The sequence below is a fragment of the Phragmites australis genome, chromosome 7 (genome assembly GCF_958298935.1).
Source record: "Phragmites australis chromosome 7, lpPhrAust1.1, whole genome shotgun sequence".
NCBI lineage: Eukaryota > Viridiplantae > Streptophyta > Magnoliopsida > Poales > Poaceae > Phragmites > Phragmites australis.
In genome coordinates this window covers 31,294,025-31,309,312 of record NC_084927.1, presented here as the reverse complement: position 1 = coordinate 31,309,312, position 15,288 = coordinate 31,294,025, and the positions used below count along the sequence as shown (strand labels likewise).

Below are 15,288 nucleotides of genomic sequence, written 5' to 3'. Positions count from 1 at the left end.
CTTAGATATTCAGAACATGTTTTTTTATGGTGTGCTAAATAAAGATGTGTTCGTGAAACAACCACCGAGATAGGAGGGAAAAAACTATGCCACGTTATATTTGTAAGCTAAATAAGGCTCTATATGGTTTAAAATAGGCATCAAGGGCGTGTTACTCAAGGCTAGGTTTCAAACTTCAAGTATTAGGGTTCTATATCCGTCCAAGGCTGACATGTCCTTATTCTTCTATAGTAAAGGTGAGGTGATAATGTTCTTGCTTATATATGTTGACGACAGAGTTGTTGCAAGTTCTTAAGATGTAACTATAGCATTACTTCAAGATCTGAATACTGAAATTGCGTTAAAATATTTGAGTGATCTGCATTATGTCCTAGGAATTGAAGTAAAAAAGCTATGTAAAGATATCTTGCTAACTCAAGAAAAGTATATGCTACAGACTTATTGAAGCGAATAGGCATGATGAACTGCAAAATGGTCGCTACACCTCTTTCCACTATAGAAAAGCTATCTTCATATGTTGGAGAGAATTTAGGTTTTGAAGATACAACACAATATAGAAGTATTGTTGGTGTCTTGCAATATTTAACTTTGGCACGGCAAGATATTGCTTTTTTTTTAATGAAGTTTGTCAGTATCTTTGCTCCAACTACTCAGCACTAGACAATAGTTAAGGTGATTCTAAGATATTTGAAGTTCACATTGGGATTAGGCTTACGAATTAATGGGTCACCTTCTATGCTTGTTAGTGCCCTTTTTTATGTAGATTAGACTGAATGTTCTGACGACAGACACTCAACTGGAGGTTTTGTTTATGCCTTGTTTCAAATCTTGTATCCTAGAATGCAAGGAAACAAACGATACTGTTGAGATCAAGTACATAAGTAGAATATATATAAGTCTTTGGCTAATGCTAGTGTTGAAATTATGTGGGTACAAACTTTGCTCGATAAATTAGGTATTCAATTGTAAAGTGGCTCAGTTATGGTGTTATAATATTGGAGCTATCTATGTTTCTTCAAATCAATTATTTCATGCAAGAAAGAAGCATGCTGAGTTGAACTATCATTGTATTAGACAACGAGTTGTATAAAAATTATTGGAAATTAAGCTTGTTTTTACAGTGATCAAATTATAGATGGGTTTACTAAGCCGTTGATTGTATGAAGTATTTAAGCGCAATCTTAATTTAGAGAAGTTGTAATTGAAGGAGAATATTAGAGATAAAGATAAGTCTCGGCTATGCTTAGAGATAGAATTGATTTGTAACATAGTCGAGGTGATCTGTTGTAATACAACAGGATTCACAGTCAGCTATTGTATCCGGCTATATATATATATATATATATATATATATAGACACGCGCTCGCGCGCGCGACGCGGGGTCGGAAGGTGCATGAGAACGCTTCTCCTAGACTAAACATATTTTACATATCGTCCCGTCACCCCGTGCCTGAAGCTTTATGTCTGCCAAAGTTCCAAGCCGAGCTTCTATATATACTCTATGCCAAAGTCGAGATCGGTAGCATTACTATAAAAATTATTTTTCAAAATAAGTATTTTTCATAGGTAGCTATGTGATAAAATATCTGAGTAATTTTCAAATGCGGATGACATAAGATGTTACCTGTATAAATGTTATTTCTATAGCTGGTTTTTTACGTGAACTGCATATGCTTTTTCACAGATAATTTTTTATGTGAACTGTTTATGGTAATAAATGGTCAATTTTAAAGACGGTTCACATAAGGAATCGGCTCTGAAAATAGATGATAATTTATCTTAAAAAACTCATAAACTTTTCATACAAATTTGGATGGGGACGAACTTTACATAAAAATTGTAGCCCTCGACGACATCTATAACTTTATAAATGAGTTTTTTTTATTTGAAATCATTTAGGTATCCAAATAATCAGTTGAAGTTTCACACATATATATACTATTGTTACCACAAGTACTATTAATACAAGTAAACTCAAAAACAACAAGAAGAAAAATAATACTATCAACTTCAATATCTCCAACAAGATTAATAAGAAGAAGATCAAAGACCCCCTATCAACAATAAGACTTGACTCATAGAAATACTAGTGATACTTTTGATTGACATCTTATGAGGACATATAAATGACTTTAAATGAAAATAATTTTAACTACAAAGTTGTAAATCTCGTTGAGAGCTATAATTTTCATATAAAGTTTGTCCTCGTACGAGTTCATATGAAAAAGTTATAATTTTTTTAAAAATAAGATATCATCTATGTGAACCGTCTGTGAAAATATCCATCTATTTCTACAGACGGTTACTTATATGAACTACCTATGGTAATAAATGACATTTAAAAAATTCATAACTTCATTCCACTGTAGAATTTTCATATAAAGTTTATTCTCATCCGACTTCGTATGAAAACTTTTTCATTTGATGTCATTTAAATGCTCAAATAATTGTTTGAAATTTTAGATAGAAGATAAAAATGAATACATATGCTATTACAATCAGTAGTAGTTATATGTGGGATGGTGAGTAGTGTTCGTGCGAGCTCAGATGTTTTGAGTTCAAGTGCTAAGAAGTGCACGTGCATGTATTTTGCGAAAAAAAAACTTGTGACTTGCGACGTCACAGCTGCGGGTACCTGGTCGGTCTAATTTTTTTGCTTTTTTCGAATAAAAAAATATCAATTCAGGGACTAATTATCAAAGACGGTTCATTTAAGGAACCGTCTGTAAAAATCAGTCTCTATGGGTGGTTTGCTTCAGGAACCGTCTATAAAAACCTATTTCTACATATGATTTGCTTAAGTGAAACGCATGTAATAATATGTTTTTACAAACGATCTCTTTTGTGTTTGTGAAAATCGTCTATTTTTACAGACCTTTGATTATATACGAATACGCTACCCATCTGTAAAACTGGTTACCACCTGCTCATAGAAATAGTTTTTTCTGTAGTGTGCAGTATCTGTCTCGTGTCTAAAACATCAGCACTTTGCGATTTCTGAAGTCTGAACGGAGATTAACTATTACCGCTATTTGTGAAACTAACAGGGGAGCTCCACTGCAATATAGTGAACTATATGTCCTGTAATCACTGTTAGGTTTCCCTCACCACCAGGACCACACGACCACGACCAGTTCCTACTAGCAGATCACGCGACCAGCTCGAGCCAGCGACCAGTCAATGGAGCAGAACACTTGACCATATGAGTATCCAGTAACGCGAGCCTGACAAGGAAGATTCAACCACACAAGCGACCAGCAAGACGTACTGCACTCGAGTAGCTTCTGACCAACACGTGCACGACCACACGATCTGCAGCGACCACGCGAGTACGTGCTCGATCACCCTGGCTGACCAGGTGAGTGTCCGATCACACGAACAACCCGGCGAGAAGCAAGACGGATGATCCGTCAATCTGAACTCGACGAGAGAACACAAGAATACACAACGATCGTAGATCCGAACTCTCCGAGTACCTAACCAAATACTTTTAGTTTTCCACGATTCGATGCCCCGAGGAGATCCGAGCTCTGTGAGTATCTAACCAAGTACTTTGAGCTTTTCTTCCGATGCATCTAAACTCCTATTACATGCGCTTGCTTATATAGATCCTGAGTACATGACCGGCCAGACATACAAGCCATCCGACTTGTATACGATCTGGACTCTGTGCACATGCATATGTACTTTGCCATACAAGCATGCAAACTCCGACTCAAACTCTACGACCTGGACACATAGAAGCATATGACTCGGACTTGATCTGCCGTGGAACGAGTACATATACAACAACATGCCAATCAAAACTATCATAATTTCCTACGTGCATGCATCTGACTTGCCTATACTAAATACATAACTTACCTAAAAACATCAAAATAAGATTAATTTCCAACAATCATCACATTTATCTCATGTATGCATGCTACTTGAAGATTCATGCTACAACCTTGAGACTGCAATTATATTTGGCAGTGTGATCTACCAGGGCCCTTGCAACGCTGTACGCGCCCAACCTTGCTAGCTAATGGTTGTTGCAGGCCATGCAGCTCTAAGGCCCCGTTTGGATCACATGTTTCGTACAGAATTTTTTTACAGTTTTCCTTTCCTCTGGAAAGGATTGTGCTGAGTGCGTTTGGAATGGAGGAAAGCACGATCCCGTTTCGGAGGAAAGGAACCACTCTTGTATGTTTCACGGGAAATAAAACATCCAGTCTAAACCAAAGGAAAGAATATTTGCTCCTTCTCTCCCTCCCACCGTTGCTCTCTCCCTCGTTATTGTGATCGAAACAGTCCAAATTTTCTATTCCTATGTTTTAGATTCATATAATTTTTCACTTTTCACTTCACTATATTCCTGCGTTTTTTTATCCTTTTTCTGTTTTGCATTCCTTCATTCTAAGCGTTGCCTAAGAGTGGTATGTACTAGCTAATTAGTAGCAGTGAGCAGCAGTAGGAAATAATTTGTGGTGAAAAACTCGATCAACTCCCCTACTTCCGATCGCGATCAATTAGACTATAGAAGGATGCCTCTATGCTCCTTAGCTAGGGTTTTCTCTCCGGGCCGGGGCACTTGTTATTGTCACGAAAATGATGCTCACCGAGACATGCGCGCATGCGTGTTGGCCCGGCGGACCCGACGATCGACCCGCGATCTAATAAGTATAATTAATTACCTTTCACCTCACTTCAGCATCTGATTAGACGCGCGTGCGTCTATTCATTTCGCAAGGGGTAGGAGAGGAGGCTTCTATACTACTTCACTTAATTAAGCATGCAATGAGCGCGAAACAAGCAGGGATATACTGGAGCCCACGCGATCTGGAGCTCGGCTAAGCAAATTACAAATGGCCGGCATCAAATCACACACCGTTCGGCCAGACGTCGGAGCAGGGCTATGTATGTGCCGATGAGCTAGCTTGGTCTTGCATGCACCCTTCGAATCGATGATCGATCCAGGGCTATACATGTGTATGGAGATTGATTTGTTGCTTGATTGGATGTTGACACAATGAATAACAAAATTGTGATTACACCTAAGGAAAATAATTAAGTCAATTTACATGCAGATGGTTATCTTAATGAAAATACGAGTATTGAGACTTACCTAGCCGTGTGATGCATCAGTGGGAGTGCCTAATTATTAGGGAAGTCTTTAAGGGAGCTTTGGCCGCTCTAGCATTACCATATGACTATGCCCCGTCTGCAAAAGTTTGATACGATATTAATATATCAGAAAAGGTAGGGGGTGGTGGTTCCCTTCCGTTTCATTCAAAACTATACATATATTTGTATGCCTCCTTAAATGTTGCTCTAGGAGCTTCGTGTCTTCATAGTACTTCATGCTGCGCATGCGTCACAGTCTTGCTCGCCCACTTGGAGATCAACAAACCTATCTTGGATTTCAAGATTCGTGGCATATATGCATGTATATATAGTACTCCATCTTCCTCTGCTAGTACTGGTCGCCATTGCCAATATATATATGGCGTAAGTGGATGCATATGGTTTGCACCCGGATCTCTCGGTCTACTGCATAAGTAAGTGTTCCGGCCTCTTAGTTTCTTTCATTGCTTTGCAAGTTCTTGCTTTATTTGCTTCTCTGGCTACTTCTACCCCTGTTAGCTAGCTAGCTAGCTTGTTCTTCCATCTACATGAGGAATCTGATAAGGAGAGGTTACTTGAATTCCTAGCCTTATTTTAAAGGATGCAGGAGAGCTGCCAAATTAAGAAGGCGACAGCAGAGTATCAAAGTTACAGCCCGAGGACACAAGACCTTACAGGACGGGAAAACTGAAAAAACAACTTAGCTACTAAACAAAAAACAACTCAAGAGTAAACCAAACAACAGAAGAAAGAAGATTGAAGAAGACTAAGGTCCAGGTGCCTTGAATAATCAGTAGATTCCTTTCCAATTTGTACTCATCGATTTCCTCCATAATCATCGTTGTTACCTGTTTGTGGGATTGTTCTGCTTGCTGAAATATTCTTCTGTTGTGTTCCTTCCAAATGCCCCACCAAAACTAAATCAGGAGACCTGCCTTTTCGCTCTTGGTATGACGGTTACCACCTGGTTTTAATGTCATGATCTAATCTATTATATTAGTAGATGTGATACTTGGTAAAAGGTCAGGCTTATTGAGGGCTTGACTTATGCGCTCCCAAACAGCTTCTGTGAAGTTGCATGTCCTGAGGAAGTGCTCGGTCGTTTCCATCTCACAATAGCAAAGGCTACAGAGTGGATTATGATGCCAATTCTTCATTTGCATGATCTCAACCGTGTTGATTCTGTAGTGCAATTCCAACCACGCAAAAGAATTGACATTTTGGTGTCGTTTGTGCCTTCCAAATTATACTAGCAGTCTCCTAGCTGAAATCAAGTGGTGCGGTATTCTTTGTGCACCAGCAAGGCTCCTTCACATATATAGAAATTACAGTATCAGCTACAAATTATGATGATCACCTGCAATTGTATTAATTGATATTGCACTTCTTTGCTTATTGTAACATCACTCACTCACTGCTTCATGAAGGAAAGAGTATGGCAATGGCGCTATCAGCTTCCCCGGTTCACCAAGATCCACAGCTAGGGAAGCAGTTGAGGAACCAGCTTGCTGCAGTCGTGAGGAGCATCAACTGGAGTTATGCCTTCTTTTGGTCCCCTTCAAGCACTCAGCCAGGGTAATGTAGTAATAGAGAGTCAATATTTGGCTGCCAGATTTGTTCCACTTTGGTAGAAAATTCCATCATCTGCATGAACTTCGTATGTCATATATAAATAAAGAAAATCAGATCCGGTGATGGGATTGTAATTAGGTGTTTATCAGATTTTGCAACAAAAAGATTAAACGTTTGAGTTTATAATGATGTTCACAAGGTATTACATTAATTTTAGTGAATGAAACTTTGTTACTTTTCAACCACTTTTTTAGCCACCAGATCAACATCCAACAACTCATATGTGTTGTTTTAAAATGCAATGTTAACAACTCTCATCTTTCTATGTGATGCAGTACTGCAATTTTAACCTAAATATTGTGCAACTTTAGTTCTTCGAGAGATAAAATTATTTAAGCACCTAAAATTAGCAAAGCCATTTAATTATGTTTGTCAAATATTTTCTTCTTTCGGTTTGTCCCAAGAACTCCCCCCCCCCCCCCAAGTATCATTGATTCTATTTTCTTTGGCGAAACTTCTGAAATATTTAAAGCCGACAGAATGAAAGCTGAAGCCCATATGAGCTTGTAAATATATTCTATTAATGTTTAAAGTAAGGGATATTTTCAGAAACGTTTTGCTAGGGAACACAAGGATTTTTTTTTTATTTTTAAAGGTAATTCTGCTAAAATAAAATATATATAAAGTAAATATTCAAAATATATTTGTAGTATCCTCATAACACGTAGCTTATATATTTAATATTTTATGTTGAAATATATCAACAATTTTTTTTACATTTCGAGATAAAAGTCCAAACAAGTATGATGTGAGAATATATATAGTCAATGTAGTTTTCTTGGACCATTTCATTTTAATATTCTTTATTGGAACCACATGAGATCTTAACGATGCCCGAGGGAAATGATTCTAATAGAAATGATAAATTCTTGCATATACATAGAAACTTGATGCAAGTGAGTGTAGGAAAATGATGTAATTGTTTGCCATAATATTTTTTGTGAGGGGTTCTCCAAAAAATGTTGAATTTTAGTTGTATTAAAATAAAAAACTTTTGTTTGAATAAGAAACAATCCATCTAAGAGTCCCAGAAGGAAGTGAGAAATATTTGAAAGAAAAACTAATAGTGGATCGTCTAGTGATTCCAGTTTCTAACAAAAGAAATAGCCACATCTTCCGCATCGTGCAGTTCTCAAGCCACGTTTTGCTCCTATTGTCTATGATGTATATTGATATATAGTAACACCTCGCATGTCAGTTCTCCTATCATGGAACAAAATCTTAACATATATATAAGTTGCAGAGTCCTGACGTGGAAGGACGGGTTCTACAACGGCGAGATCAAGACAAGGAAGATCGCCAACTCGGCAGAGCTGACGGCCGACCAGCTCGTCATGCAGAGAAGCAAGCAGCTGCGGGAGCTCTACGAGTCCCTCCTGTCCGGCGAGTGCAACCACCGCGCGGCGCGGCCCATCGCGTCGCTGTCGCCAGAGGACCTCGGCGACACCGAGTGGTACTACGTGGTCTGCATGACCTACGCCTTCAGGCCTGGCCAAGGGTACTTACGTTAATTAAATTAAGTCCATCAACCTCGCATCTGCATGGGCTGAAACTATGTTTGCCGTAGATAAATCGGATACTGCATGTAGTTCAGGATTAACTGGTGCACAGAAACTAACTTTTGCGTGCATGTAGCTAAAGATGTAGTTGAGTCGAAACTTCGGAGGAGCTTCCAATTAGTTAATATAAAGATACTCGATCTAACAAATTATAACTGACATGCTGGTAACAATTTTCTGTCGTGACGTGTTTGTCATTCGGCCGTGTGCGTGCATACCGGCCAGGTTGCCAGGCAGGAGTTTTGCGAGCAACGAACACGTCTGGCTGTGCAACGCTCACCTTGCGGATAGCAAAGCCTTTCCCCGCGCGCTCCTGGCGAAGGTATGTTTCTGAGTTCTGACGGGAAAGATCGATCGATATGCATTCTCCATTGTTCTTGTCCCATTTTAACATGTCAGTACTTAACCGCGTGCCATCTTGGTGACCCGATCAACTGAACGCGACCTGCATGTGACCTTGGTACCGGCCGGTACGTTCAAGCAGAGCGCGTCTATTCAGGTATGTAAGCACGCGCTCCATGCTTCGCGTGCACTTTTTCAGACTGTGTGCTTTTCAGATTTCTGACTACTACACAACTACACCTTAAATCGTACGTGTTCTTACAGACGATCATCTGCGTCCCCCTTATGAGTGGCGTGCTTGAGCTGGGGACAACTGATTCGGTATGTTTCATCTGCCACGTATACTATACTGTACTATATCACTATCTTTTCTCGAATACAGGGATATCCTATTTCCATTAAGAGTTTAACATAATCACATCCTATTTAGATCTTTAGATCATCTCCAATCATATTCCCTTCATTTCGTTTCCTTTCCTATTTCCTTCCATGTTCTCATTCCCTTTATTTCCTCTCATCTCCTTCCCGATTTCTTTCCCTGTTCTCATTCCCTTTATTTCCTCTCATCTCCAACAGCTTCCCTTCGAGAGGAATCGCGAAGCGAAAGGAGAGATAATCCCGTCCTGAAGTGAATGACCTTAGAAATCCCTTCGTAATGAGAATCGTGAAGAGAAACCGTTGAAGTGCTGAAAGGAATGAAATCACTTCATGACAGGAATTTGATCCTCGAAGGGAAACTGTTGGCCATAATCTTACATCACTAGAAGTAAGATAACAAAAGTTACCGGTTTAAAACCATTGCTACATGTACTCTAGGAACTAAGAAGCAGAAACTAAATAACTTACAGGAAGAGAGACCGAGAACTTTATCACAAGTAGATGAAAAGACTCCTAGAAGGTTCAAAAAACAACCAGCCTAAGGCTAACATCGAGACGTCATATGTTTTAATCTTCATCCCTCTCTGAGTCTTGCTCCTCATCATTTTACTTTTTATCTGGTCGAGGGCACAGAAACCTAGTGGTAGGTTTTGAGCGTCATGAATCAGCTCCTCCTTGATCATGATCTTTAAAATATTCTACCCAACACCAGCACGACCAGTGCCAAACCCCACCCGATGAGGAGCACCCCAGTTGTTCCTCCCCACTATGATGACTGGCACACTCAAGCTCACAACCCGCGTAGGAGAGGAAACTACCGAAGCAAACAACCTCGTATCGCCTTGGATCTTCCCTCCCCACACCGGATCTGAAGAAGAAATGTGAGTGAAAGATTCCGCCCAGAAATGGCGAAGCAGTTTGTGAAGGGAAGAGGTTTGAGGAAGCGGCGCAATAGGAGGGGAAGATGTAGGTATTTGTCTTGGATCGTCGAGAGACGTCATGGCGAAAACCCAGAATTACCCTCTCGACAACTGCCATCGAGGGCCCCTGCCATGTCGGTCCCGCACCTTTCTCGCCATTGGACTCACGTCGCGACCTCTCCCATGGCGCCCAAGAATCCCGGGGAAGGTTCAAGCATTGCGCCGCGCCACCTCCCGCGCCCATTGACCACGAGAAAATAATCAAGCGAAAGGAGGAAAAGACCAAGCTTCCTGTGGGATGTTCGGAAGGCGAGCCGCGGTTGCTCTCGCCATCGCTGCAAAAGGGAGTAGCGTCGACGGAGGAAGCCTGGTGGAGAATCGCCTTCGCATCCTCGCTAGTCAATGGAAGTACTATACTACTATCGGAACCACAACATGTTGCCTTGGAAGTTGAAAACCACAGCTCCTGACCACATTCTTCCAAGATTTGTTTGTAAACAAGACAGAAGAACTAGCGACATTTGAAACATATGAATCATATTCTGCATAAAGCCGAGAAAATAAGTTTTCGCATTGTGCGTTCTTGAAGATCAAATGCATCAGTTTTTCACCAAAGTATGTGCTATTTCCAGGTCATGGAGGACCCAGACGTGGTAACTCAAGCCACCACATCTTTCTGGGAGCTCCAGTTTCCGGCATGTACGGAGGAGCCGAGCTCCAGCCCTTCAACAGATGAAACCGGCAAGGCCCCCGACATTATTCTGTTCGAGGACCTCGATCACAATGCCATGGAAACAATGATCGCCGGGGCACAGGAGCTAGGTGAAGTGGAGAGGCTGTCAAATGCCAGCCTCGAACATATCACGACGGAGATCGATGAGTTTTACAGCCTCTGCGAGGAACTGGACGTGCAGCCTGTTGAAGATGATTGGATCATGGATGGCTCTTTCGAAGTCCCCTCTTCACCACAGCCAGCGCTGAGGGCTACTACTACCTCAAGTAATACACCTGCTGATGGTTCTCACCTGACGAGTTTTACAGCTTGGACGAGATCATCAGACTACGATGAAATGATGGTGCCCACCATCAGAGAGCCGCAGAAGTTGCTGAAGAAAGTGGTGACTGGCGGATCTTGGATGAACAGTGCACGTGGTGGTAGCACGAGGAGAACCCAAGAAAGTGGCATCAAGAACCACGTCATGACAGAGAGAAGGCGCCGAGAGAAACTCAATGAGATGTTTGTGATTCTCAAGTCATTGGTTCCATCCATTCACAAGGTAATGCAGAGATGTTCGTGATTCTCAAGTCATTGGTTCCATCCTTTCGTGTTGATCTGGGGATTTTGTTAGAACTTATTTTCTGAATTGTTTTAAATTTGCAGGTGGACAAAGCATCTATTCTTGCTGAAACGATAGCCTACCTCAAAGAGCTTGAGCGAAGGGTACAAGAGCTGGAATCCAGCAGGGAACTCATCTCACACCCAGACGAAGCAAGAGGGCAAAAGAGGCATGACAGAGAGATCATCGAGAAGAGAGCCTCTGGAGCCAAGAGGAAGAAGGCCTCGGAGCTCAGAGCTGACATGGAGGGGGAACACAACTGGGTCCTCTCCAAGGACGGCACTAGCAACGTCACTGTCACGGTCACGGAAAAGGACGTGCTCCTCGAGGTGCAGTGCCGGTGGGAGGAGTTGCTGGTTACTCGTGTGTTTGACGCCATCAAAAGCCTCCATTTGGACGTTCTCTCGGTTCAGGCATCGACCCCGGATGGCTTTATGGGGCTGAAGATACGAGCTCAGGTACAGCATCACAAACTAATAGATGGCAATAGCAATATAGCTGTGGTTAATGCTCATCCTAATTTCCTGGTTTGAGTTTGTTTTACTGATGCTGTTGCTGTTGTTGAGTTCTTGTAGTTTACCAGTGCTGCTGCCGTTGTGCCTGTGATGATCAGCGAGGCTCTTCGTAAAGCTATATGTAAGCGATGAAGGGACGGGTAATATCGCAGTCCTTTAGTAAATTACCAGAGATAGTTTGATTTTCTGACAGTTGGATCTGTATGGGAACATTTTCATGAATCGTAGCAAAGTAATATTTCTTGTGGGGGTCTCTATTTTTTGCAAAATGTGGTATACTTGTTCGACTTTCAGGGCCAGCCAAATCCAATTTGATTTTTTTTAACCACAGATTGGCCACTGATGTTTTCTTTATTGAATACTCCAATGAATCAGAACTATATGTCCTTATGAAAACAAAACCATTAATTCCAAAAGAACCTGCAGGTGCCCTTTTTGGTACAATTTTTGCTTCAGCTTTTTGGAGAAAGAAAAGTAGAAGTGTCGGCAGGTCACAAGGAAGTAGAAGTTATGACAGTAGGCCCAGATTGTGCAGGTAGAAGCCAACACAATTATGCATGTAGCATTGAAGATTCGTACATCAACAGATTTGTGGTGACACATGATTTTTTGACGTGTTTGGAAGCTGGGAGGTTGCTAATTAAGGTTGGGGGGGGGGGGTGGGGGTGGTTCCCGTGTGGCTGCTATCTGTTAGTTGCCGTAGAATTATTGATTCATTTCAGCATCACCATTTCTAACATGGATAGTTTAGTCAAGCGTGAGAAGCTTGTCTGCCATATGCATCCATCTTGCATGAATCGGACTATTGGAGAGACACGCTACCCTTCTGGTGTCGAGCCGTTGAAGTGCAGCTACTGCACGAAGCGACACATTTGTGATCTGTGCGGAGTACAGTTTTGTTCTCGATCAACAAGGACGTCAGTCCTAGGCACCGATCGATAGACACGCTGAGAGTGTAAGTATTTTTACAGGTAATTATTGGTCTCTTCCCCTCGATAGGCACGCTTGTGCCCTTGCTTAGCTTGTAGGCTAAATGGCACAAATGTCTACAAACCGCATTAATTTGTCTACCACTCTCGATCTCCATTTGTTAGTTTCCAGCTATATTTAGTCTCGTGCATTTGCAAGATCAATTGAGAGTGGCAGCAACACGCCTTTTACAGTTCTCTTCTTAATTTCATGAGATCAGGAACTTTGTGCGCACCACCTTAGCCAGCTGCTCAAATTAGCACTAATATGTCAAAAATATTTCACCGAAGACCTTGTGAAGACATCAAACAATATGGTTACACAGAACGACAAGCAGTACAAGATGATCTCATATATTGACGTTTTAATTAATTTGAAGCTTTCATCTGTCAATACAGGATCCGGATTTCCCGTGATGACCAAAAACCATCAGGGAAGATCCGGAACTGTCAGAGATACTACCAAGGACTGATTATTTCCGTCAGGCATTAGGCTCCAGATTGCCCGTAGGGATAATTTTCCGATGAAGTTACATGACGGAGTATTTTGGTCAATATGTACTATAGTTTTGTTCTCAGCAGGGACGTCAGTCCTATATATGACAATAGACACGCCGAGAGTGTAAATATTATTACAGGTAACTAATCGATCTCAGCTCGTAGAAATGGTTAAATGAATAAAGCTGGCACTACTTGAAAAACCTTTTTGTGCAAATGTGTGGGCAGCAATAAATTTCCGCCTCCTCCTTTTTTCCCTATTGTTTTGATTTCCTTGTCAGTGTAATTAACTAGGACCGTCAAAGGAAATAACCAGGCTTGATGGGATAAGCCGTCAAACGTTTTGCTCGTCAACGCATGTGATTTTTCCCTGTCGGCCTTAAAAGTGCCGCGGTGCTTAGTACTATTTGAGATAGATACTCAGATATTATGATAGTTGGATCTACATGGAAAATGTTTCATGAATCGCAACAAAGATATTTTCCTTGTGGGGGTCAAATTATGGAAAATGTGGTTTACTTGTTTTAATTTTCAGTAGCAAGAGTCAAATCCAATTTGATTTTCTATTGAATATTTCAATGAATCAGAACTACAGATTATACTTATGAAAACAAAATTCATCTCCCATAAGAACTTGTAAAAGCCCTCTTTGGTACAATATATATTTGCTTCAGCTTCTTGAAGGTAGAAGAACAGATCGAAGTGTTGCCACGCGGGAAGTATTCTATAGAAGGTTACTAGGAGGAAGCAGAAGCTAGGAGCCTAGGACTGAACTAACAAGCAAGTTTCTTCCCATCAGATTCTTCTCAAATACATATCGTTTTAGAAATTTGATTTTGTTCTTAAATGGATGTCGTCTTAGGTTTTTAAGTTGATGTTTTATTAGAGTGCTCATATTAAATGCTATTAGAAAGTAGAGTTTTAATTTAACGAGCGTGGTGGATTGATGACTTATATGCTATTGATTGAATATTAAAGAAATCGAGAGAGGTACATATGTTATGTATGAAAGAATTTATTATAATCTTATTTTATATACCGAAAGCTAAAACGATATCTAAAAGAAAATGGATGTAATACATATTTGCATGTAGATTGTATTTGAAGACGCATTTGAGTCAAGGCTTGGAGTTCGCAGAGGCGGCTGCCCACGGTCGACACCGGTGGGAGAGGCGGTTGGAGTGGCAACGGCTGCTGTGAGAGTGAGGGGCTTAGATTTATTTGCAAGTGGGCGGGTGAGTTTATTTGAGATGTGCAATGAATCATGGATGTTGTTGGATCTAAGGCTAATGGATAGAAAAGTCAACTGATGGTTGGCCAAAAAAATCATGTGTCACCAGACAAGGAGGATGCATGCTCCCTTTCTTTTGACTAATTTAAGAAGACTACCATGTTTCGAATATTATAATATCTATTTTTTTATATTTTTCAATGTCCATCATTTTGCACACCAAGGAAATCCAAAATCGATGCAAGAGAAAGCAATAAATCCACCCACAGTGAGGTGCCCACCCCTTTAGCACATGCAAACCTACTTAAGTGCTCTATAGTACATTGTTTTTTCCTTGAAAGGACACAATTTGCATTTAAAATCTGTTGGAAATAATAGGATAATTATTATTACAAGATGTGTGGACAAATATTTTAAAACAAACACTCTGAGGTCATGGTCAAACATAATGAAACGGATGTCATTTTCTATCAAATCATAGTTGTAATGATTATCATTAAACTCATAGTATCTTTTTGGAGGGGATGAATCAATATATATAGAGAGGTTGCGCACTTACGTGGTGACATATCATTTTTGTCGTGTTTGGAGCATGGAAAGGATCTAAATTAGGGTTTGCAAGGCAAGCGATACCGTGTAGCTATCTGTCTAGAATTATTAGTTCATTTCAGCATCACGGTTTCTAATAAGGATGGCTAATTTAGTCAAACGTGTAAAGCTTGGGTGCCGTGCATCTATCCTCTTGCTTTAATGGGAGAGGGATGTAGATCATCTACAGTGTAAAGTTATCGTATTACAGTA

The 15,288-nt window shown here is 40.6% G+C and overlaps 1 protein-coding gene across 12 annotated transcripts in view; it reads left to right on the top strand.

Annotated features, from left to right (window-relative positions):
- The window catches only part of LOC133924737 (anthocyanin regulatory R-S protein-like), a 69,282-nt gene extending 56,868 nt beyond the window's left edge, over nt 1-12,414 (top strand). The window contains exons 1-10 of one of the 12 annotated variants that reach the window (XM_062370412.1): nt 5,235-5,541; nt 5,715-5,884; nt 6,535-6,682; nt 7,983-8,237; nt 8,524-8,620; nt 8,783-8,797; nt 8,905-8,961; nt 10,571-11,215; nt 11,320-11,733; nt 11,851-12,414. In XM_062370412.1, coding sequence (XP_062226396.1) covers nt 6,543-6,682; nt 7,983-8,237; nt 8,524-8,620; nt 8,783-8,797; nt 8,905-8,961; nt 10,571-11,215; nt 11,320-11,733; nt 11,851-11,922 — 1,695 coding nt within the window. In that variant the 5' untranslated portion in view covers nt 5,235-5,541; nt 5,715-5,884; nt 6,535-6,542 and the 3' untranslated portion in view covers nt 11,923-12,414. The other 11 variants (XM_062370410.1, XM_062370408.1, XM_062370411.1 and 8 more) reach the window with 11 other exon arrangements.
- Nucleotides 12,415-15,288: the final 2,874 nt, after the last annotated feature.